This window comes from Caloenas nicobarica, chromosome 9 (genome assembly GCF_036013445.1).
Source record: "Caloenas nicobarica isolate bCalNic1 chromosome 9, bCalNic1.hap1, whole genome shotgun sequence".
NCBI classification, from domain to species: Eukaryota; Metazoa; Chordata; class Aves; order Columbiformes; family Columbidae; genus Caloenas; species Caloenas nicobarica.
The window spans coordinates 17,366,789-17,391,236 of NC_088253.1; the positions used below are offsets into that span (position 1 = coordinate 17,366,789).

General features: G+C 59.3%; 1 protein-coding gene across 3 annotated transcripts; it reads left to right on the plus strand.

Moving 5' to 3' along the window:
- Window positions 1–1,268: 1,268 nt before the first annotated feature.
- On the plus strand, window positions 1,269–16,893 carry FHOD1 (formin homology 2 domain containing 1). Of its 3 annotated transcripts, XM_065641299.1 has the most exons (25): window positions 1,409–1,486; window positions 4,341–4,451; window positions 7,138–7,244; window positions 7,382–7,446; window positions 8,813–8,880; window positions 8,966–9,071; window positions 9,263–9,357; window positions 9,616–9,727; window positions 10,030–10,124; window positions 10,221–10,364; window positions 10,484–10,698; window positions 10,854–10,964; window positions 11,242–11,265; window positions 11,766–11,819; window positions 12,237–12,403; window positions 12,650–13,539; window positions 13,792–13,944; window positions 14,105–14,287; window positions 14,561–14,680; window positions 14,890–15,051; window positions 15,151–15,341; window positions 15,417–15,609; window positions 15,689–15,842; window positions 15,928–16,104; window positions 16,466–16,893. In XM_065641299.1, the coding sequence occupies exons 2-25, from the start codon at window positions 4,404–4,406 to the stop codon at window positions 16,546–16,548; spliced, it is 3,717 nt and encodes a 1,238-aa protein (XP_065497371.1). In that variant the 5' UTR covers window positions 1,409–1,486; window positions 4,341–4,403; the 3' UTR covers window positions 16,549–16,893. The 3 variants fall into 3 exon arrangements, with proteins under 3 accessions (XP_065497370.1, XP_065497369.1, XP_065497371.1); XM_065641297.1 differs by lacking the exon at window positions 4,341–4,451 and having other exon boundaries at window positions 1,270–1,486; XM_065641298.1 differs by lacking the exons at window positions 4,341–4,451; window positions 11,242–11,265; window positions 11,766–11,819 and having other exon boundaries at window positions 1,269–1,486.
- Window positions 16,894–24,448: the final 7,555 nt, after the last annotated feature.

Genomic DNA, 24,448 nt, shown 5'->3' on the forward strand with positions numbered 1-24,448 from the left:
GAGAAGCGGCTCTGAGCTGTGTCTGTGTGACCCTGGAGCCAGGACCGAAGGACATCTTGGCTGGGCTGAACCCTCTGGCTGGTACTGCCTATGGCATGGGCACACTTGGACATCGAGTGCCAGGCAGAGTGCACTGGAATGAGTTCCAGGACACCTCCCTGGCAGCCTCAGTGGCATCACCTCTTCACATCTCTCTGACCCAGCACAAATGTGCAGCAAGCACTTTCCAGCAGCAGAAAACAGCTGGGAAAAGCAGTCACTGCTGCCACCCCCTGCCAGCTGGATCCTGCCAGGAAAGGCAGCACAGGAACGGCCTCGCGAGTGCTGAGCTGAGGAGAATCTGCATCCCACTCCCCTTTTAAGTTGTCAAAGATACAATTAAATCCTCCCCTTGCTTTGCCTCCCCCAGGCTGGTCACGCCCTGCCACCCTGACCTCTTGGACCTGGCCTGTGCTGCTGCTTGGGCATTTCTGCTGAGCTCCCCCCAGTCTGCTCATGCCTCGCTGCTACTGGGAGCCCGGGCTGGAGCCAGGGGTGAGGGGAAGGCTCCCGGCCCAATGCTCCATTGTGTCGGGCCACCATCACTGCCCAGGTAATCAGTCAAAAATAAAGTAAAATCCCCTTTGCAAAAGCTTTGCCTTTCTGGGTTGTGCTCAGTGTGCCCAGTGGTGCTTCATACTGAGTCCAAGAGTGATGAGACCTTCCTGTGTCCCCAGTCCCATCCCTGGTGCAGCCGTGGTCCAGGCTGTGTCCTCCTAGGGGTCCCGGCTCTCCTTTGGGTGCTCCTTTCCAATCCCATCATAGCCATGGCAATGAACACTACATCATCCATCTTGGGTGCCCTCATTAGCATCAGCACCTTGGATGCAAAACGCCTTCATTAGCATCAACACCGGCCTCGGGGGTTGTGCCGCTGCTGGGGAGGTACTGCCGCACCCCTGGTTCCGGGCTGCCCAGGGCAGGGCGGCTCATTCCTCTGTCGCTTTCCCACATGCCCCAGAACGGGGAGTTTCAGCCCAGCCGCCCACCCGTGCTCCAGTTCACCGGGGGCGAGCAGTCCCACCGGACACTCCGGGGCAGCCCGGAGCCTCCCGGGGCCTGCAGCATCCCTGACGCCGGAGCATCCCGGCGGAGCATCGCTCCGGGGCGGGAGGCGTCCCGGGCAGGCAGGCTCCAGAACGCCCGCGGGAGGGCGCACCGAGCAGCTGCCACCGGGGAGGGGCGTGGCCGGGCGTGGCCGGGAGGGGCGTGGCCGGGAGGCGGGGCTCCTCCGCCCCCACCCCCGGCGGAGCGGCGCGGCGGCAGCGGCGCTGCCATGGCGGAGGCGGTGGTTCCGTGCCGGGTCCAGTACCTGGAGGACGCGGATCCCTTCGGCTGCGGCAGCTTCCCGGAGCCGCGGCGAGCTCCGGTTTACGCCGTGGAGGAGGCGCTGGCCCTGGGCGTGCAGCTGCCTGCGCTGCACCGCCTGCTCGGGGCCCCGCTGCCGGTGAGAGGGAGCCGGGGGAAGGCAGGGAGGGCACCGGGCAGAGCGGGGGTTGTCGGCTGGAAGGAGCGGCGGGGCGACGGACGGGGCGGGGTGTCCCCGCCGGAGCCCGGGCAGCGCTCCCGGAGTGAGTCACGGCAGAATCCGTGAGCCCCGGCGGGTGATGCCAGTTCTCGGGCGGCCCCGGATGAGTCGGCAGGGAGGAAGAGGATGTGCTTGCTCAGAGCAGGGGGAACCCGGGCAGGGGGGAAGGAGAACGAGGGCAGGCGTCCATCCTCGTGTCGTCGGGGCGGAGGGGCGCAGCGTGCTTTCACCCCAGCATCCCCCTTCCGCACCGGCTACCGGGAGCGGAGCTGAGCCTCCGTGGAAGTACACCAGCTCCCTGACACCGGGGACCACGCCAGCGTCCCCGCTTGCTGCAGCACATGTGCCTTGGGGAGGTGACGGTGGAGCTGTAGGGCCACCAGCCCCTCGTCCCTCCGGTTCAGCTGCAGCTTTGCTGCCGGAGAACGGTGCGGAAATTCGTGCTGAGCAATTTCCTCCGTCCGGCAGGAAGGCGGGAGGCTGAAGCTGCAGTGGGGAGCCGTGTCTTGCTTGTGTGCCCTCAGGGCTGATCCAGGCTGGGAAACAGGGACTGGGGAGTGGAGGAGATGGGAGACCTTCCATCCTGGGTATCTTCTGTTGGCATGATGCTTTCGGAGCATCCTTTACAGGATGTGGACAAGCTTGTTTTCCTCCTTATAAACATGGGACCCAGCAAACATTTGGTAATGGCTGAGCATCTCTGTCATGCATGCAAGGGAAGCAGGAACCCAGGCAGGCAGGGGAGTGTGCCCTGCCTGGGAGAGATGGGGGCAGCAGGAAGGGCAAATCGGCTTGGGGTGCCTGGCACTGAGCTTGCTGGCCTGCCAGGGGAGAGGGAATCACTGTGAGACCTTTGCTTGCACTAAAAACCCCTCCCTTTTATCCCCCTTTTCATTTTTTCTTGGAGCAAAGCAACCGTGTCTCATGTCGTCGCCGTCATGGGATTTTTAGGTGGTGACTAAACGGAGTTTGTTTGGGAACAAACAGCCCTGAGACATGACGAATGGAGCAAACTCAAATTTCAGGCATGAGTTCTCCTCCCTGGGCAGGAGCTGGCTGTAACGGGATCGCCGGCCCAGGGGGCTGCTGTGGTAGCATAGGGAGCTGGACGCGGTGTTCCCAAGAGCAGGAGCATTGCAAGGAGGTCCTGTGCCCAGCAGAGCTGTGTTAATCCTGGGGGTTCAGGCTCTGTTACCTGCCCAAGCCAAGCTCCAGATGTTTTTTTCTATAGTTTCTGTGCATCACCCTAGGGCAAAATCACAGGTGAGTGGCTAGGACCCTGCTTTGGGGTTTTAAGCCAGATTCCTGGTTATATAGGTTATATAAGTTAAAAAACATGCTGCCTTCATTATGCAAAGCTCTGTCCCAATGTGACAAGCTGGGGTGCTCGCTTGCATTTGCACAAGCCAAAGTCTCCATCAGGAGCCTCCTGACGCAGGATTTACAACCTGCAAAACAAGGTCAGTCTCCTGAGCCACCCAATTCAGTCCAAATTTGGAGCTGGCAGCCCAGAGCCATGCAGACATCGTTACCCTGGCACAACTGGCTGAAACCTCCCTTGGTGCCCTTTGCGCCAGGTAGTGCTCAGCTCCATTACTCGCCACCCTAAAATTAGTAAATGAACAGTCGGATTTTTCCCAAGGAACCAGCTGTAAAAAATTCAGCTGAGGATGCCCGGTGCCAAGCTTATCCCAAGGTGACGTGCACTGGGCAGTGTGCCTGGAGCTGCAAGGCACTGGGAGGAGGATGAAACGGCCAGGAAGGAGCTGGACTGGGAGTCCCTGCATCGTCGGTGGAGGACTGAATCACAGGCACCCAGGGGATGAGCTGCTATGGGGGATCAGCTGGGTCCTGTCCTTCCTGGGCACAGCAAAGCTGCTCCCTGAGCTGAGAGCAACCTGGAGATGATGAGCAGGAGGTTTCTTGTGCCAGCATTGCTGCCTTGAACAGCCTGTCCTGCCCCAGGACATGCTCAGTGCTTCCTCTCCCCGAGCGCGACCCGCCACTGATGACTTTTTCATGCTCTCCGGAAAGCTTGTTTGTGCTTGAAAATACTTTCCCGCTTTGTTTGCTGCCGCCGCATTGTTCAGCTCCAGGCCGATACTATCTTCTCCTGCTTTCCAGCATTTTTCTGATACCCTTGGGTGATGCTTGTGCTGGGTGTGGGGGTTTTCTGAGCCTCCGCAGGCAGGTTTTGGCAGGACAGATTTTTTTGGCTGTCCCCTCAGTCCCCAAAGGCCACTGTTCTCCCTTGCTCCCGGCACTATCTCACCTCTGAACCTAGGGATTTTTCCAAACAATTGCAAAACCCAATGGGCTGGAGCTCTGCTTTCTCTTTCCTCTCCCGGAAACCTGGGGAAGAGCAAACAGCTCGCCGGCCTCAGGGTCATCAGCTCGCTCTTCCACTTGCTGTGAGCTCTCAGGCTTGCTAGAGGAGAGCTGCTGGGGTGACCTTAGTGGACATGTGAAGTGCACAAGCCCTGTCACACCAGCCCTGCTTGTTCCCTCCTATCCAGCTCAAGGGGGACTTTGTGAAGGCTCTTTTCTACACTTAACCTCTGGCAGGCACGAAAGTGGTAAGACAGGGTCATCAGCAGCACTGCCTTCCCCCCGACTTAACCACTTTGAAGCTCTGCCGTCTGCCTCTTACCCGATGCTTAGAGCCGAGTACTGATGCTCAGCAACCTCCAGTGCTCCCTGGCTCCTGGCACAGTCCTCACGTGGCTCCTGGGACAGGAGCTATGGCCTGACATTTGTGCCACGGCTTTACCAGGACATCGGCTGCTTGCCAGGACTGGGGTCCTCCTGCTGTTGATGAGAAACGAGGGATCTGTTAATGAGCAACAAGCCTGACTGGAGGAGCTTCAAGAAGGAACATGTGCGAGTGAGTGTGCAGTGCTGGGCCAGCTCTGAGTGACCTCCAGAGATCCCTCCTGACCTGGGTATTTTTTTTTTCCCTCCATGATAAGGCAATGGCAGTGCTCCCATCCACTTGCTGCGATCCGTCAGGCAGGAGCAGACAGGAGAGTGCAACTGAGTGCGCTGGCAATAAACACCCTTCTTAGCCCTGAAATCGAATCATGGTGAACGTGCCTGTTTGCTGGCTGGGGTTGCTTCTGCAGCATACCTCTATAAACCATCAGTCCCCATGTGTTTTGAAGGGTGAGCAGAGGCTTCTGATGCCGGGTGTTTCTGACCCACCGGTGCCTTGTGTTTAACTGCTGCCTTAAGCTCTGCCTCAGCTGGAGCAAATAATATATTTTTTTCTGTAATTTCCCCATAGCCTTCCTAGAAGAGCCACAGCAATATTGGGAAATTGTTGTTACCACAAAAATAAAGTGCTAGAGAGGGGGGAAAGTGTTTCCTCTGCTGGCAGATAAAGAGGAGATCCACTGCCTGGCCTTGGAGCATCCTCCCGCATGGGGATGCCATGATAGGGAGGAGCAGGAAGATGTGATGCTGCGGTGGGTGGCATGAGCTCAGCTGTGGGTGGATGATGCCTCTGTCTCAGAGGTGGAGATGTCTCCATCACACCTCCATGGTTTGGGGGGGACAGTCCAGCTGTGGGAGGAGCCGGCTTTCCCTGGGGATTCGCTTGCCTGGCACATGTGCCCTTGCTGAGCTTTGAAGCGGCCACAGCTGCTGGGTGTTGGTAGGATCAGGGAGATCTGTGTGTTTCCACCTTCCCCATGTCTCAGGTTTGAAACGACAGGGTGGATGGAGGACATCAGTGCTGCTGTGGGGTGGCTGGGGCTCCCAAGAGCTGTGGGCTGGATGTGTGAGCCTGGGACACTCCCTTCTTCCCCAGCTCCGCTCTGCCTGCATGGCCTCATGACTCTCAAAGCCCAGCTCATTTTAAAACACTTTTACAGGCAGGAGATGGATGGATCACAGCAGCCCTGCGCCAGGAGCTATCAGAACCCCATGGCCCCAATGTGCTGTCCCCACCAGCACAGCCCTGAGGTCCTGGCTCAGGTCCTGCATGGTTCAAAACCTCATCCAAGGGTGTAGGAGTAACCCTGGCCCTGGGGCAGTCAGTGCTCCCTGGTGCGGAAGTGCTGCCCTGGGATTTTTGGCAGGGGACAGCCCATCTCCATCCCTGAGGGTTGGTGCTCGCCAGGGGGGTTGCAGCCAAACCCAGACCCAGTGCTCAGAGCATCATCCCTCATGGGGAGTGCTGCCAAGCTCGCATGGGAAACATGCAGGGTCGTGTCCCGGGGGCTTGGCCTCCCCCGCCAGCTGGGCCATGTCACTGGCCCTGGTAGGAGCTGGGGACATTAACTCCAGCTTGTCAGGGCTCTGGCAGCCCAGAGTTGGCAAAGCTTTGTACTGGAGCTGTGAGGTTCTCTCCACTGTGTTTGAATGCCCGGGAGGATGCAGAGATGTGCAGGAGGATGCAGGGACACCTGAAGGGATGCAAGAGAGGTCTCCCATGCCCAGGAGGATGCAGGGATGCCTAGGAGAGCCCTTTCCCTGTGCAGGAATTTAAGCTTTCCCCAGCAAGCAAACCCTGCATGGGGGATTAGCAATACCCGCCGTGGAGGCAGAGTGGACAGCCAGAGGCACTTGCTCGGTGCCAGCAGCCTGTGTTTGGTACACGTTGCCATGACCGGCTGGCGTGGCCAGCAACTATGGGAGGTGGAGCAAGACACTAACAACATAACTACTGTATCCAAACCAACGGCAGTGCCCTGCCAAATTGCCCATTATCCCAAGGCTTCGTCAGGGTCATTAATTACTTTAGTGCACATGGCATTTTTCTTTGCCCTCTCTTTTAATGTCACACTCACAGTGTTTGAGCTCTTGCATGAACTTGTGACTTGAAGAGATGAGGCTTTCATGGAAAACAACCCCAGAGCGATACAGGAGCTGTACCCAGCATTGCTGTGGGTTGCCAGCCTGCCTGAGGGTAGCCAGGGCAGGGTTTTATTATAAAACCCAGTAGTGAGGTTTTATCCCTGGTCCTCGGCTCCTTAAGCAGTTACACAGCACTGCTGTGCAGTTTTGGAAAGGAGTGTCAGGTCCTCAGAGGTGGGGCGAGCTAGGAGAAGCAGGGGGTTGCAAATGCCAGGAGGCTGTGGGCTGAGCCAGAGGCTGCCATTCCGGTGGGATCTGCCCAGGTGCCGAGGCAGTTCCCGCAGATCCAGTCCCCCAGGCAGAGGTGATTCATCTGCCCAGACAGCGACACGAGCCCTGGAGGAGATGGATCCTGCCCAGGTCACACCCTGGCTGACTCAGGGGAGCCCCAGGGAACAGATCAGGCTCTTGCCGGGGCTCCTACCCAAGGGGTTTATGAGGTGTCTGGTGGCAGTGCGGCCGCCCTCACTCTGCCTTTTCCTAGCCTGGGGCTCCACATTTCTCCCTTAATCTGCCATCAGGCTGGGGCAGAGGGTGCTGGGGAATCTCTCTGCAGGGCTAGAGCTCAGGGACAAGGTGGGACCTGCTGCCCTGCTCCGAATGCCTGGTGGGTTCAGTGAGGGCAGGAGGGTGGCCTGGGGATGCTGCATCCTCCGGGAACCAGGAGGGATGTCATGGGCTCAGAGGCTCAGCCGGGTTGTCTCCATCCCCAGCTGGAGGACTGCACGCTGCAGGTCTCGCCCTCCGGACACTACCTGGACCTTGACTTGTCCCTGTTGGAGCAGAAGGATGATCTGGAGGGTTTCTATGAGGAGGTCAGGTGAGGCACATGGGGTGCCCGAGCCCTGTGGGGATGGGACACAGGGACCCCACATGTGTGCGAGCACCAGGGGCCGCGGGTGAGGGGCTGTGGTGGTCCCAGTGCAGGTTCTCACATGATGTTTCCCCCTACCTTAGGAAGGGGAGACGGCCAACTCTGATCCTGCGCACGCAGCTCTCCGTCCGAGTCCACGCCATCATTGGTGAGTCAGGGCTGCTTCTTCCTCTGGGCTGGCCTGGGGCTGGCAGATCACTCCCCCCCAAACACAGGGTGGGTTTGGCCTCCACGTTGAGTTTTGGCTGGGCTTTTTGGGATGGAGGCAGGGAACAACACAGCCCAGGGCTGCTGCCACCCTGTAACCCCTCCTAGAGGTGCAGGGGACATGGTCCCCATGATGCTGATGGAGACCTGCTGGGTTAATCCCCTCCATCCACAGAGACTGGAACTCTTGCCTCTTTGGCTGAGAGCCCACCGCCCACTGCAGATATTCTGGGTCATTCAGTCGAGCTCTATATATAGTTTTGGAGGATATAAACAAATACTTCTCACACAGCAGAAAGCACTGCCGCGGCTTCGGGCAGGTCCTGCAAAATATTTGGGAGCCTCAAGCCTTTTTTCTCCTTAGCGGGGGGAAAGCAAGTGCTGAGCAGAGCAAAATGCCGGCCGGGCATCAGCTTCCCGAGCGGTGCGGGAAGGGGCACAGCGTGGAGCCCTATCCCTGCAGGAAGGCTGGGGTCGGGGCCGTGCTCTTTGCCGGCAGTTCCCAGGCTCCAGCTGAGCCCCGGGCTGCTCTGCTTTCCCTCTCTGACAAGCTGATAAGTGAGCAGAGGAGGCTGCTGGGACCTCATGTTTTGCAGAGCCCTCATCAGCATGTCTGGAGGCCTCCTTGGACAGCTTGGTTTTGGCTTGTTACAGCTCTGAAGCTGACCCAAATAACTTGGGATGCTTGGATAACTCAGTTTTTGGATGCGGGAAGCCCTGGCTCCAAATGCATTCGGTCTCCGCTAGTTTAAGCGAGGCTTTTTGACTTTGCTATATGCTGGCTTCTGCGCCACAGGCACCATCCCCATGAGCACGTAATCTCCATCCAGCCTCCAGCCTGGTGACCATCCTTTTGTCCCCAGGCAGCTGGTGTCACGCTGCCATCCTTCCCGTCCCCATCCTGTGGTTCTTCCCAAGCTGTGGAGCTGCTGGGGGCTCCGAGACCATGCCAAGGCTGCGCCTGGGGAGCAACGGCTAAAAGTAGCTCTGCCTCCTGCCCGTGTTCCTGTTTCGGTTCTGCACAGGAAACCAGAGGGGATATTTATGTCATTGCTGGGCAGAAAAAAAAAGAAAAAAAATAAAGGAAATAGGGAGGTGGCAGGGCTGAAATGAGTAGTTGTGGAGCTGCAGCTGCTTCCACCCTGTGTGTCTGACAGCCATGTAGTGCCGGCTTGCTGGGGTGACGGCACAGGGGTTGAGCCAGGACAAGGGGCTTTCCCAGGCAGCCAGGAGCATTTTGGAGCCTTGGTTCAGCAGCAGGCCCCTGCGGGTCAGGCCGTCCCACCATATCTCTCTTTTCCTTCCAGAGAAGCTGTACAACTCACAGGGGCCAGAGCTGCGACGCTCCCTCTTTTCCCTCAAGCAGCTCTTTCAGGTACGGTGATGCTGGCACGGCGGGGGTTCAGGGGGCACCCCCTTGCCTTCCCACACTGCAGTAACACCTGGCCTCTGCCCTGCAGGAGGACAAGGACCTGGTGCCAGAATTCGTGAACCTGGATGGGTTGACATGTCTGATCAAAGTGGGGGCAGAGGCCGACCAGAACTACCAGAATTACATCCTCCGGGGTTGGTATTTGGGTACAGGGCACCTCATTCCTGGGGAGGAAGGCTGGCATGCGAGGGTGTGGGGAGAGTGAGTTTGGCTGGGATACCTTGCAGGCAGCTGCCAGACCTTGCCCTTGGTGTGCTGATGCTGGGGAAGCCCTGTCACAGCCCTGCCCGCCCCGCCGTGACCCTGCCTGCTCTCTGCCTTGCAGCCCTGAGCCAGATCATGCTCTTCGTGGACGGGATGCAGGGTGTCATCAACCACAATGAGACCATCCAGTGGCTGTACACGCTGTCGGGAAGCCCGGTAAGCACCTGCTGCCCTTGCGGGGGCTGCCTGAGCCTACTGCTGCACCCCTGCCTGTTGCTCTCCCTCAAGCACAGAGCCTGAGTAAGAGGGTCCCGCTCCAGGTCCCTTCCTGGTGCACCTCAGCCGTCAGCATCACAGCTGCAAGCTGGTCCCTGGCCCCACAGCAAAGCCCCCAGCCCTGGGGCATGGGCACAGCCCCCCCACAGTGCCCTGGCAGCCCCCGGCCACTGTCCCAGCTGCCGTTCATTGTCCCAGTTTCGCCTGGTGGTGAAGATGGCACTGAAGCTGCTGCTGGTGTTCGTGGAGTACACGGAGCCCAACGCCCTGCTTCTCATCCGCGCCGTCAACGCCGTGGACCAGGCAAGAGGTGGGTGCAGCCCCAACCACCCGTGAGGTCCCCACTGGTCATAAAATCATTTTGGTTGGCAGACACCCTCAAGATTATAGAGTCCAACCATTAACCCAACACTGTCACTAAACCGTGTCCCTAAGAACCTCATCTCCGCATCTTTTAAACCCCTCCAGGGATGGTGACTCCACCACTTCCCTGGGCAGCCTGTTCCAACGCCTGACAAACCTTTCCATGAATAATTTTTTCCTAATATCCAATCTAAACCTGCCCTGGTGCAATTTGAGGCGATTTCCTACTGCATGTGCCACTTTTCCCAGGCACTTGCCCATGGTCCAACCTGATGGCCATCCTGGAGCAGCGCCACGGGGCTGACACGGAGCTGCTGGTGTTCACCATGACGCTGATCAACAAGGTCCGGGGGAGCAGCTGGGCATCCCTGTGATGCCACGCTGGTGGGACTTGGTGTGGGTCACACCGGTCCCAGCAGCGTCCCTCTGGTCCTGCTCAGACGCTGGCAGCCCTCCCGGACCAGGACACCTTCTACGATGTGACGGACTGCCTGGAGCAGCAGGGCATGGAGCGGGTGGTGCAGCAGTACCTGGACAGCAAGGGCACCGACCTCGACTTGAAGCAGCAGTTCACACTCTATGAAGTGAGTGGGGGTCCTGTGGGATCCAGCCACAAGCCACACCCTGTGGCAGCAGGGAGGGTGGGTGTGTGGGGTGGCAGGGGGGCCATGCCTGGTCCCATGCCCCCCCGGCCTCTCCGCAGAGCGCTCTCAAGCTGGAGGATGATGTGGAAGAGCCACCCTCAGGGGGGCGCAAGGAGCGGAGGAGGACGGACGAGGGCCGGCGTGGGTGGCGATCACAGGGTGGCTGCCCGGAGCCCAGCCCCGATGCCCAGCCACTCCAGGGGTCCCCTGGCACCCCGAAGGAGCCTCCCACTGAGGACACCCCGGCTGTCCCCACACAGAGCAGCCTGGCAGAGTAAGTGTGGCTGGAGGTGGCCCATGGTGGGGCTGCTTCCAGGATGGTGAAGATGCTGGGATGTGGTGGGAGCCATGCTTGGGTGCGTTCCTGGTGCCAGGGTGGAAGACAACCCCACGGGACCTGCTCTCAGTCCCTGTCACCTCCTCTTCCAGGCCCTGTCCTGGCAGCATCTACAACAGCGCATCCACGATGCGGCTGTCCCTGGCCTCCCCCCAGGCCGAGAAGGAGCAGCCCCCGGGCCCGGGCGAGCGCAGCGTCTACAAGTAAGCAGCCAGGAGGGGCTGGGTGTATGGGGGGTCCCCCAGGGCTGTTGGGGCGCTCTCAGGAGCATGGTGTGTGCCTGTCCCAGGGAAAATGGTCTGGACTGGCACCGGGGCTGAAGAGAATTATGACTGGGGAGCGGGCATCCAACAGGGTCCAGCTAGGGGCTCCAGGGCATCCTTCGGGCACACATAGCTCTGCTCCAGCTCCTTCTTGCTCCTCTTTTCTGCCCACGCTTGCCCTCTCCTCTGCCCACTCTTTCTATCTTTCCTTTTGCAGGCTGCGCCAAACGGCCCCTGTCTGGTAAGTGCCTGGGCTCTGCACACGTGTGCTCCCTCCTGGCGCGATGCTCCAGCGGGAGCAGACAATGCCCTGCACCCACCTCGCTGCCCCCATCCCTCAGCTCTCCCCTCTCAGCCCTGCCTGTGGGACCCCAGCCTGCTCCCCCCATTGCCAGCATCCCCCACGGGGTGATGGCGCCCTCTGATCTCCCACTTTCTGAGGTGGGGTGTCCCTGCCTGGGGGTGGCACTGCCCACCCCGGGGCTGGCAGGGGGCTGGCATCACCATCCTGGTGGCAAACTGGGTGGCTCTGGTTGGGGGGACAGTGCCCTGTCTCACCAGCACCCAATGCCATGTAGTGCCCAGGGAGGAGGGGACTTGCTTGGGCTCTCCCAGCTCCCTGTGAACCCCAGGGTGACAGCAGGGCAAGGGTCCCGTGCTGGCCAGGTGGGTGCGTGCAGGGGTGCATGAGCCCCAGTGGGGGGCTGCTGGCAGTGGGGTCTAACCCCTGTTTTCCCTCAGGCGGGAGGATGCCCCCTCCTTGCATGGGGACAAGCCTATTTTGAGGAAGTTTGAGTAAGTAGAGGCATGCGTGTGTCTCCAGGCATGCGCTTCCTCAGGCCGGCAGGGCATGAGGCGCAGGAGGGTCCCCACGAGTCTCTGCCTGGACGCCCTCCTGGGTTTTGCAGCTTTTGGATGAGGGTTGTGGTGAGCAACAGGTCCATGGGTCTCATGGGTGACAGCGACACATCGATGGGATAAGCCTTAGCTCCTGTGGGGCTGTGGCATCCCCGTCCCTGAGCTGTGGTGGTGTCACCCGTGTCTCTGCCAGGCTTGGAGGAGGTTGAATCCTCCAGGTCCCTGATGTGGTGTGACTAGTGCAGGGGGTTTCTGGGGGCTGGCTGTGCAGTGTGACATGGCGTGGTTTGCTGGTTGTCCCCATCATCCCTGTCCCTGCCTTGCTCCCAGCCAACATCTGCCCCTGTCTCACAGAGCTCGCTTCTTGGAGAACCTGGCCGCAGCCCAGAAGGAGAAGATCTCTTCCATGGCCAAAGGACGGCTCGATGTCCTCAGCGATGCTGCGCTGGAGCATCCTGCTGCTTTCTTGTGGGACAGGGACAGCAGCACCCCTGAGCCAGGCACGGAGACACCCAATATAAGTAGGTGCTGCTGGGATGTATGTTCCTGGCTCTGGGTTCATGGGGGTCCCTGGGGTGGGTGTCAGTGGCACCTCTGCCCCCAGCCCACACCTGTGATACCCAGAGCCATGGGGGAGCTGGGTGGTACCTCCCCGTCCCGCTCTGAACACTGGCATCCGAGCACACCCCATGGGGAGCGGGACCCCCACCCCAGCAGCACCTGCCCCTCCAAACAGGCTGTCCCAGCATCTCCCCATGTCCCCGCAGGGTCTCGCCTGTCTCGGCCAGACACCACCGACACCTGCAGCACCATCTCCTCTGACACCAAGTTCATGCTGGACATGCTCTACGCCAAGGGCTCCTCAGAGCCGGGGAGGGAGAAGGTCTTCCCCAAGGGACCATCGTCCCCCCCGGTCCAGGGTGAGGTGGACACGGACATGGAAGGAGGTGGCAGCCGGGAGCAGGAGGGCGCCTGGCTCTGTGGCAGGGCTCCGGACGGGCCAGTGGCCAGTGCCCATGCCAAGCTGACGCGTGCCATGTCCAGCGTAGATGCTGAGACCCACACACAGAAGCTGGAAAACACTGGGATGATGCCCATCAAGAAGGATGCAGAGCTGACATGGGAGCACCTGGAGGCCAGCCCCGTGCAGCTGAAGATCAAGGACCTGGACTTCACTGATTTGGGGGAAGAAGAAGACTACGACATCCTGGACACAGGCCCCATGGCCAATGGCTCTTTCCTCCCTCCCAGCATTGAAGCAACAAGTGCTGGAACTCTCATGGCTCCCCCTCCACCTCCTGCCATCCCTGGTTGCCCACCACCTCCACCTCCACCTCCCATGATCCCTGGCTGCCCACCACCTCCACCGCCACCTCCTGCATTCCCTGGCTGCCCACCACCTCCACCTCCCGCGGTCCCCGGCTGCCCACCCCCCCCAGGGCTGCCAGGCCTTGCAGCAACAGATGGCCCCTCCCAGGCCAAGAAAAAAAGGACAGTGAAGCTCTTCTGGAAGGAGCTGAAGCAGCTGGATGGCACTGTGGGGCCAGGAAGGTTCGGCCAGGCGACACTATGGGCATCCCTGCAGAGCGTCGAGGTCAATGCTGCCAAACTGGAGCATCTCTTTGAGTCACGGTCAAAAGAAGCGCCAACTTCGAAGGTACCAGCAGGCTGGCACCCATCAGCCAAGGGGGTTTGAGGGGTGGGATGAGTCTGTTAGTTGCTGGAGGGACTCTAGGTGAGGACCGTCACCCCTACCCTATGCTGAGGAGCCCAGAGGCTCTGTGGGGACAGTGATGGGCAGTACGCAGGTCTGGCTCACCACCAGGTCCCTGATCTGCTCCCCATGTCCATGGTATTTTCATGAAGGTGAGCTCTTATTCTGTCCCCATCCATCCTGTCCTCCTTGCAGAAGGCCATCGATGGGAAGAAGGTGGTGGTGGTGCTGGACCCCAAGAGGAGCAACGCCATCAACATTGGCCTCACAGTGCTGCCACCTGTGCACATCATCAAGACGGCTGTGCTGAACTTTGATGAGTTTGCGGTCAATAAGGAAGGGATTGAGGTGAGCACCAGAGAAGCTTGCCCCCTCTGAGGTGCTCATGTGGGTCATTTCCCCTGGCCAAGAGGCCACCATGCCATGACATCTGCGCTGCCAGCCCTGGGGTGACATATCCCACGGTGACATGTCTGGAGCTTAACACATCCTGCTTTGCCTGCTCTAGAAAATCTTGACCATGGTCCCAACTGAGGAGGAGAAGCAGAAGATCCAAGAGGCCCAGTTGGCCAACCCTGATGTGCCCTTGGGCTCCGCGGAGCAGTTCCTGCTTGCCCTGTCTTCCATCAGTGACCTCACGCCCAGGCTCCAGCTCTGGGCCTTCAAGCTGGACTACGAGAGCCTGGAGCAGGTACAGAGCCATGTACCGCATCTGCCCTCCACCCTCTCACCACTGCCAGCCCCAGCAGTGCTGAGCGCTGAGCCAAGCCTGTTCCTGGTGAGGACCAGCCATGTCCAAGTTTGGGAGGTGCCATCCTGGCTGGGGACAGGTCGCAGGTCTCCAAGGCAATCATGAGGTTGGGTTGACCAAAGTGTGGTTGTCCTCATGGGAAAGGGCAAATACTGAAGCTCCCAAGGGAGAGGGTAGCCAAGGGGTCTCACCTGCATCTCTTTCCTCAACCAGGAGATTGCAGAGCCGCTCTTTGATCTGAAGGTGGGCATGGAGCAGCTGGCCAGAAATCACACCTTCAAGTGCATCCTGGCCACGCTGCTGGCCATGGGAAACTTCTTGAATGGCTCCCAGGTGAGGAGCAGGGTGCAGAGGGATGTGGCCTGCCTTGAATGCCGCAAGGACAGGACCTGCCATGGTGCATGGGTACCCAAGAGGGACCATGGGAAGCCTGGGATGGTGCCTGAGGCGGGGTGGTGCTGGTGGGGGCTCAGTGGGTCTGCAGACTGGAGGTCTGCTGGAGGAGGGATGGAGAGGCCTTGCTGAGTCCATTGGGGTTTCAGAGCAGAGGCTTTGAGCTGGGCTACCTGGAGAAGGTCTCAGAAGTGAAGGACACAGTGCACCGGCAATCCCTGCTCTACCACCTCTGCCAGACGGTGGTGGAGAAGTTCCCAGAAACCACCGACCTCTACTCAGAGATCGCCTCCATCACCCGCTCCGCCAAGGTGAGGCAAGCCAGATGACACCTGGCAAGGCAAGGGTGTGGGTCCCACGGCTGCCCAGCTCCCTCAGCATGACTGAGGGCTGGCCTCTCACTCTTCCAGGTTGACTTTGACGAGCTGGCCAACAGCCTGATGCAGCTGGAGCGGAGGTGCAGGACCTCCTGGGACAACCTGAAGGTGATCGCCAAGCATGAGACCAAGCCAGTGCTGAAGAGCAAGCTGACAGACTTCCTCAAGGACAGCACCCAGCGCATTGTCGTCTTGAAGGTGGTGCACAGGCGTGTCCTCAACAGGTCAGTGGCTCAAGGTCCTGGGGATGGGAACCCTGCAGTCCCATTGGTGGCCTACCATGACTGATGTCACTGCAGGTTTCACTCTTTCCTGCTGTACCTGGGGTACCCAGCGAGCACAGTGCGGGACGTGAAGGTCACAACCATCTGCAAGCTGCTGCGGGAGTTCGCTCTGGAGTACCGCACCTGCCGGGAGCGTGTCCTGCAGCAGCAGAAGAAACGGGCCGCCCATCGCGAGCGCAACAAGACCCGGGGACGGCTCATCACCGAGGTATGGGGACACTTGGCTGGCCACCACCACCAGCTGATGTCCCCCAGCTCCCCGACACCCACCTCTCCTCCTGCTGCAGACTGAGAAGTTCTCTGGCATTGCTGAGGCCGCTCTACCGCCCGCCGTGGTGTCCAGCAGCCCCGAGGAGCAGATGGAAACGGGACACGAGAGCATGAAGAACCTACTGACCTCCCCCACGGATGCCCCTGCCCGCCGCAGCCGGGCCAGCCGGGGTAGGAGCAGGGTGGCAGAGGCACACAAGGCATGGCCGGCTGGCTGGGCATGGCTGATGCCAGCATCTCTGTTGTCCCCATGCAGGGACAGGACACACCACCCCAACCCAGGGCTCTCCAGCCCAGGAGGATGTTCCCAGCTCCCCAGACGATGCTTCAGATGAAATCATGGACCGACTGGTGAAATCGGTGACTCACAACGCCAACCCCCGGCCCTGCGCCAACAAGGAGCGCAGGAGGTCCCGCGGCAATAGGAAGTCCTGTAAGTCCCACCCCTGTCCCCATGCTCTGCCCGTCCCTGTACTCTGCCCCATAGCAATGGGACCTGCCCAGATGCTCTTTCCTATCTTTGTGTCCCCCTCCCATCTCTGTCCCTGTGTTCTGTCCCCATGCCTTGTCCCATCTCTGTGTCCCCATGCCCTGCCTGACTTCTTCCCCACTGGCCACCTTTGTTGAGCCCACCAGGCCACAGCAGGAGGTACTCTGAGACCAGACCATGTCCTTGCACCCCCCCACCACCGTTCCCCTCCCCAGGAACACCGTGCCTGGGCAGGCACTGGGTACATGCTGACCCCACGTGCTGCCCCCAGCACTGCCAGTACCATGTTCTCCTCTTCCCGCAGTGAGACGGACGCTGAAGAGCGGGCTCAGCGATGACCTGGTGCAGGCGCTGGGCCTGGGGCGGGCACCCGGCATGGAGGTCTGAGGTGGCCCAAGGGGGCTCCTGCTGCTTCCCACCACTGGTAGCCCTCAAGGCAGGACGTGGTGGCAGCCCCTTGCTGCTCCAGGCCTGGCACACTCTGCACCCTTCGTTTCACCTTTCCCTGCTGGTCTCCAGCTCCCGGAGGTGCAGGAAGCGGATGGGAGCGATGCCCAGGAGCTGCTCCATGCTGGTCAGGATGGAGGACGCTCAGCGCTCATGCGTGGGGGTGGAGGTTCATGGTTCATCTTCTCAACAGTATTAGAGGGGTCAAGGGGCTGGACCCAGAGACCCCCTCCGAGAACTGGGTCTGGCCCGTGGCCACTGTGGCAATAAAGTGATCTGATGTGCTGCTGGCTGCCAGTGTCCCTTGTCCCCACGCCCAGGTCACCCTGCTGCTGGGCTGGGATGCTGGAGGCTCTTGATGCCATGGGCTAGAGCAGGCAGTGCTGAGGGCCATGGCAGGAGATAAGGAGCGATGGTCCCTCTAGCATGCCTGGGGAAGCTGTTGCTGTGGTCCTGAGCAGGACCTGGATGCTGCTGGCAAAGTCCCAGGGTGAGCCCTGCCAGGGAATCCTGGTGTCGCCATCCCAGCGGAGCCCCAAGAGGCTGGGGTGATGTGGTACACTCACCTGAGCCAAGCCAGCATCCCTCCTGCTGCATTCCCAGTCCTGCCACCCAGGGCCAGCACTCGGCCTGCAGCAGCCAGCCCTGTGGCTTGCAGGCACCATCATCCCTCCCAGGGACAGTGCAATCCCCCCTGTACTGGGGCACCCGGGGGGACGCTGCCAGAAGGAGCAAGGACTGCTGTCAGGCTCAAGGCTGAGCACTCAAGGCTGGAGTGGCAGCTCAAGCGCAAGGCCATGGGGCAGCAATATCAAGGGTACACGCCCCATCTCAAAACTCACCTCTCCCTTACGCACTTCTGGGGAATTTTAGGCAGATCAGGACCTGGGTCCGAGGCAGGGTCGTTCCACTCCTGGAGCAGGTCCAGGGCACACCAGCCACACTGTCCCCTGTGAACCTGGCCCTGGCCAAGCTGCAAGCCTTGGAAACATCTCCCTGTGCTCGGCAGAGGCGGGCTGCCTCATGGTGTAAATGCAGCCAGAGCAGCATCTGCCTGTCCCTGTGGGGTCTGGGAGGTGTCCAGGCAGGAACATGCCACCTCCTGGTCCAGCACCACTCCTGCCATCCTGGGCATGGATTAAATCCTGTACTGGATGCTGGCCATGATGCTCCCCATGGGTGCTAGACTGTGGGTCAGTACCATTTCTGAGCATCCGCCTCTGCCAGCTGCAGTGCTTTGGGTACCATGACCTGTGGCAGAGGCATTTGGGAACAGTGTCACGTCATCAATCACGGTAGCTCCACCTCGGCGCTGCCCCGGCGCTGCCTCCAGCCCTGAATCCCGCACAGCAGGTCTCTGCGGCTTTCAAGGAATGAAGAAAAACCCCACCAGGCAGGGCAGCTTCTTTTTCCCGACTGACCTCTGTCCAGGGTTGTCCCTCTCCGTGAGGCTGGATGCGCTGGTGGCCTCGGAGGAGCCAGGCAGTGCCAGTCTGCCCCAGCTTGCAAGGTGCCTGCAATGGTCCTGGGTGGTTTTGGGGACAGAGGGATGCCATGTCAAGAGCTGCAGGTGTCCCAGAGGTGCCTCAAGTCGTGGTCTGGTTCTCCTGCCTTCCAGGTGCTTGACTTGGGGCTGCAAAAAGAGGACGAAGAGATGATGACAGACAACACTGAGCCACTCTGATGCACAGCATGAAGGAGAAAGGGGTAGAAAAGCATCTTCCTGACTCCCTGCACCTGGCCCAGGTATACAAAGTGACATAATACATGTGACAACCCCAGGACTATTGCTACCAAGGGCTTGCTGGGGGAAACTGAGGCAGGCTGCCGGGAAATGTTCCCCCACCCCCAAGTGATTTGGCAGCACTTGGGGAGGCCATGTCCTCAGCGAAGGCCTCCACCAACCCCTGTTTATATTTTCCAGCTAGTTGTGGGGTTTTTTTTTTTTTTTGCAGCCTTGGTGATATTTCCAGGATTCCCGGTCCGTCCCCAGGCACATGCTGCCCTTGAGCGGCGCCTGAAGTGCTTGGCTTGGCCGTGGTGCAAGTGGCTTATGTCAAAAAAACACCGGGCACGCGCAGGCCCCCAGGAAGGAGAGGGGGCGGTAGGATGCTGGAGGCTCCTTTGTGAACAGAGGCAAATTGGTGGGCTGCCACGTGAGGCTTGGTGGGGACCCAGGGCAGCATCAGCAGATCTGGGGTTGGGGTGCTGCACCCCCAAGGCAGATGCTCTGGGTGAGATAAAGTGACCCTGCCAGGCCACCTGGTGGAACCCAGCACCTCCATCCTTGCCCACACCTGGGCTCAGCCCCTGTGTGTCCCCTGCCCACGCCAGCCCAGGGCCACCAGCTGTGTCCTGCTGCCACGAGGGGGCACGGCGGCCACACGCATGGCGAGGCCACCTGAAGCGACACCTCGTGTCCTGCCATTCTTTGGGCACTTGCCGCTGGCCTTCGGTTTGCTGTTCTCCCTTCCACAGCACCCAGGGGGGCTGCACCCCCCTCTCCTTCCCTGGCGGGACATCCTGCTGCTTCTGTGTCCCCAGCGGGATGACAGTCACGTCCTTGGTCGTGGCCGTTTGTCTGGCTGACAGGGACAAGCTCCTGTCCCCCTGCACTTGGCCGTCTCTCCAGCGCTTGTCCCTGGCCCCCATCCAGGTGGGGGGGTGAGCAGGGGACAGCGGGGATGAGCCCAGCTCCACTTGCTATCACATTTACCCTCTTCTGTAGCAGTTTGGTGGTGGAGACCCACTCCCACTCCTTCCAGAGCCTGTGCTGGAAGATGTCCCCTGCCTCCTCCATGCCACCCTGCCAGCACTTTCCAAGGGACTGTCCCAGCACAGGGTCCTCTTTGCCACCACGTTCTGAAGTCAGCTCCTGCCTCGTGCCATGTGGATGTGTCCCCACTGCTGTCTCCAAGCTCAACTGGGGACCACCCATGGTCCTGGGCTTGTGGTTGCCACAAAGCCCCACCACCTTGCATGAGAAGCACAATTCCCACCAGGAACAGCACAACTTCACTTTTGTTCACAGGTCAGAGCCATCCAGAGCACTTCTTGCAAGTGCTGATGCACGCTGGCCGCCTCCCAGGAGCATTGCGATCATCTGCCTCCCTGGAATTCCTCAGCTGGAGGACTCCTCCTCTACCTCCTGGCCCCAAACCTCTTGAGCAACCTGAGGCTGGCAACATGCTCTGCTCTGCAACTGCCTTCCGCAGCAGGACAGAGGCGTGGGACAGGAACCAGGTCACCGCTGCCGTGACCTACTGCCCTCTCCCTGGGGGGGCAGAGGTGGCAGAACGTCACCTGGAGCATGACCCAGATGGCTTCCCCTGGGATCTGTCTAGTGGTCAAGGGGGAGCCACATTTCCTCTGTCCCCATCACCCTAATATGAAGGTAGAGGCCCTGTGATGAGCATGGAAGAGACAAGAGATGGGAGGGTGATGCTGGACTGGCAAAGCAAGCCTGGCATAGGTACCACACATGCCCCAGGAGATGGGGGATATAGAGTACAAAGCATTAGCAGAGCCGGGAGCATTTTGGAGTGTCACCAACACTTCCCAGCCAGGTTGAAGGAGCAAGGTCCCTGCAGCCCAAAACCAGCTCGTTTGGAGAGCTGCGGTGCACAAAGCCTGGCTGGCAAAGGGGCCGCCAGGGCCATGTGGGTGAGCAGGCATGGTGACACGGGGTCCTTACTGGGGTGAAAAAGCTCAAGGTCAAGCTGGGGAGTGGCTTCCCAGAAGGTGAAACCTCTCCTGAAGCCATGAACACAGTTGGAAGCGGAGCTGTGTTTTGTAAATACCTGAGGATCCTGCGCAATCTGAAAAAAACAAGATGGGAAGGAATTTTCTGGAGCCAAGGGGATTTGCAGCGAGTGGGATCCGGGGTCAGTGCACAGTTGGATGCTCCGTGGCTGCCAGAGGTGCTGTCCTGGGGAGCAGCCCTGGTCCTCCCGAAGGAGCTGCTTCAGAAGCAGAAAGGTCCTGCCAGGAGCTGGGGAGAGGTTGGGGCTGCGCCCACCATCCAGCCAAGGTGCGTGGAAACCCCCAGAGATGGAGGATCCAGACCTGGGACTCAGGCTGATCCCACCAATGTGGCATCACAGCTGGGACACACAGGATGGCAGGCGCACAGGATGATGGGTGCAAATGGTCACCTGTGTTTTATGGCAGCAAAATGCAAGAAAAGCCCCCAAAAAGCCCTTGGTCATGGCTCAGAGTAAGTTGGATGGAACAAGAGATCGAAAGTCCTTGGCAGGGAGAAGGGGGAGAAGATCCCAGCGCAAAGGGTCAAAGTGGCTTCTTGGGTGGCTGTGGCTCAGGTTGGCCACACTGTGGGGAGTGCCTCCAGGCTGGGCTTTGGTAGACCCTGTGTTTTGTTTACATGCCCAGGGCTTAAGGAAGGATCACAAGGATGTTAAAACATTGGGTGCAGGAAACGTGTCCTGGAGCTGAGCCTGGTTTAGCTGAATCGCAGCCACCCGAGGATCTGCCCTCCCCAGAGAAAATAGCCACAATAACAGGGAGCAAAGTCCAACCAGAACCAGTAGAACAGCGCAAGTTCAGTGGTAGGACACAAATACTTGATGCTGGGAGTAATTAATCACTGTCCTCTGCAAGACACATTGGGTCAAAATGAAAGTTAATTCCAGGCAGTGCAATGGCCTTTGTCACCCCTGAACTGTCTCTGGCCCCAGACACCAACGGGCTCCAGGGTCCCACATCTTCACTGTGAAGAAGGGTGGACCCACATACATCCCAAGTGCTCTTTGAAGGCATAGCATGGAAAAAAAATGAGCTTTAGTTAGTGAGGGACACTTCCAGCATCCCCTTTCCCATGCACTCGATGGTCCATGGTAGGTACCAAGCCCACAAGTGATGGCCAAGGGGGTCCCAGACCCATGGTCCCCTCTTCTGGGACAGCTACTCCCAGGGAAGGACTATGCTCCACGACCTGTGCGAGGAAGTGAGTGCTGGCACAAGCTTCCATCAGCCCTGAACACACAAAAGTGTCCTGTTAGGTGTTCGCCTGGCTGGTGTTTCCTAAGGGGATAAAGCCATAGAAGAAGGACTTGCTGTTTTGGAGAAGATTAAGTACCTGTGGGAGCAGTGTGGATGAATCACATCCCTCATGGGCTTAGAGCCCCTGGAAATGGCTCATGGCATTGTTGAAAACAATGTCATGAATCTTCTGCAGATGAGATTAGGGAGTGGAACAATTATCTCAAAACCTGTTAGTCATGGGAGGCTCCACGGAGCTGGAGGAACAGCCTAGGGCAAGGGGAGCACTAGGAAGATGTGGTGTTTGTCCCCCAGGGACCTGCATGCAGGAAGGGTGTGGGAGGTGGATGCGGTCTAACCAGCCCCGCTTCCCCTGAAAAGGTGAGCCGTAATTAGCAGAATGGTACGGAAAAGCTGGAGTAGGTCAAAAGGTAATGGGGCTATCACTGGCATTTCCTAACAGCGCAGCACAGCTGGGAGGCACCCTCCGGTGTTGAGCAATGGGAAGATGAACACAGCCAGGTGCTGTCTTCAAGGGAATAGTCACCAAGGTCACTCTAAGCGCATGCTGGACTTGTTGCGGAGAGCTGGGCAATAGCCAAAGCTGGCAAAGTGTCCTGGTGGTCCAGCCCCACTCCAGCAGACCTCTTGGTGAGAGCATCCATGGAAAGCCCTGACTGTGGCCAACAGAGCACACCATGGCTATCTACAACCCATCTTTGAGGTGTCCCACAAGAAAGGCATCCTGAGACCATGCGTGAGGAGCTCTGAAAGGGATGGATGAATGGACAGCCAACTCAGCTCTCAAGGAGATGCTTGAATTCATGTTGCGATTTGGGAATGGACACATCAGCCCTTGCTGAAACACCATCATCAGTGCAGACTCTATGTTCTATCTCTCTGTAAAACACTGTATCCCTCATCCTGCTCCCTTGCATGCCCTGGCAGCTCTGGCTCAGCTGGTGCAGCGAGGGGTGCTCTCTCTGGAGACCACATCTTTGGAAAACACCCTTTCAATAACTTTTCAAGCCCTGGTGAAGCAAGGGGATTGGGATGTTTAACAGGGTCCTCTTCAGAGCCCAAGTCCCCCAAAGCTCTGCCTTGTGGCCACCTCCATCATTTTCACTGAGTTCAGTAGCCCCGCGCCACAAGTGAGCGGATCCCTGAGGGACAGCCCACGGCCATGCAGTTAGCAACATCCCTCCTCCTTCTCGTCTACCTCACCGGCATTCCTGGCATTCTCCTGCCTGGAGGAGCAGGGCTGTGAACCCAGCCAGGTCCCACCACCACACCCCAGCAAAACCACCCCAGCCTGTTTGACTCTGCACTTTTGCAGAGCTGCCACCATCTCCGCTGACGAAATGTGTTTTTCCATGGGTACCACATGAGCTGTTTCCAAGAAGGATGGCATAGGCATCTGCTGCCATTGCCACCACAGTGCTAGGGCTTGTGGAATCTGGCAGGGGTGACCAGCACTGATGGCAGCCTGGCTGGCATAGCCTGGCTGCTCCAGAATCAGAGACCAGTGTTGATCCTGGCACGCAAAAGCATCTCACCCTCCATGCAGAGGGCACTGAGGGTCAGACTTGTGGCGAGAGCCAGCAGCACTGCACGGCGTGGACACACGAAGGATCATCAAGTACAGAGACTTGGTGAAATATTAAAGCAGGCACTTAATAAAGCAAGCCCAGCGGCAGCAATTACCCTGCGTAATAAACCTGGAAAGGAGAGGACTTTGCCTCCCCCAGCCGGGGTAGTGCAGGGAGCTCCTGCCAGCACTTGCTGGAGGTGGCACAGACCTGGCGCCCAGCACTGTGCGGCAAAGCTTCTGCACCAGCCGAGGCAAGCCAGGAGCCAGGCTTCCAGCACGGCTCACCGCGCTGTAGCCCCGGAATAACACTTGGCAGGCGGGTGGCAGGGTGCTGCCTGTTCCAGGTGGCAAACCAACAGTGGGGTGCTGAGAAATGGTTTGGGATCACTCAGCAGTTGTTAGCCCCACATCACAGGGTTCCTAGAGAGGAGCTGGGAATTCATTCACATCTTATAATACCTGACTGGTCCAGGCACTGGGAGAAACTGAAGTGTGGCTGGCCCAGGTGCCAGGACCTGGGTGGTGCATGGTCCAGCACCCGTATGGTGCTCCCCTGGCAGATAAGCAGGTCTTGGGAGCACCACCCTGCAAGGGGAGACATCCATGGAGGAGTGGCCCCAGGGGGAGGCCATACCCCGTGCTCCCCCTGTCCCGACGGGGTGTGGGTGCTGGTGGCACTGGTTGTGGCTGTGGCAGAGGGCAGGGGACCTGCCCTCCCATCCTGTGGAGCTGAAAGCACTGGTGCATCCTGCTAGGAAGCTCTGCCTGGCTCTTGCACTGAGCCAAACCAGGCTGGGCTGAACCAAGCTGAGCGAGCCATGCTGTGTCGAGCCATGCTGTGTCAAGCCATGCTGAAGCAAGCTGAGCTGAGCTGAGTTGAGCTGTGCCTACCTAGCTAGGTGGTACGATGTCCCAAGCTGTGCTGAACCGAGACAAGCTGAGCTGTGCTGAAGGTGGCATGACATCTTGAGCCGTGCTGAAACAAGTCAAGCCGTGCTGAGCCGAGTCGAGCCATGCCGAACTGAGCCAGGCTGTGCTGTGCCAAGCTGAGCTGTGCCAAGTGGAGCTGAACCGAGCTGAGTTGAGCTGTGCCTACTTAGGTGGCATGATGTCCTGAGCCATGCTGAATCAGCCTGAGCTGAACTGAGCTGTGCCGAGCTGAGCCGTGCTGAGCTGAGCCATGCCTATCTAGGTGGCACGATGTCCCAAGCCGCGCTGAGCCATGTCAGGCTGTAGATGGCATGTCCTGAG

Excerpts from the sequence above, each read along its gene's own strand:
- FHOD1 (XM_065641297.1), top strand. The coding sequence starts at position 1,316 with ATGGCGGAGGCGGTGGTTCCGTGCCGGGTCCAGTACCTGGAGGACGCG. Across the intron at positions 8,881-8,965 it reads CCCTCAAGCAGCTCTTTCAG|GAGGACAAGGACCTGGTGCC; the intron begins GTACGGTGATGC and ends TCTGCCCTGCAG. Across the intron at positions 13,540-13,791 it reads AAGAAGCGCCAACTTCGAAG|AAGGCCATCGATGGGAAGAA; the intron begins GTACCAGCAGGC and ends TCCTCCTTGCAG.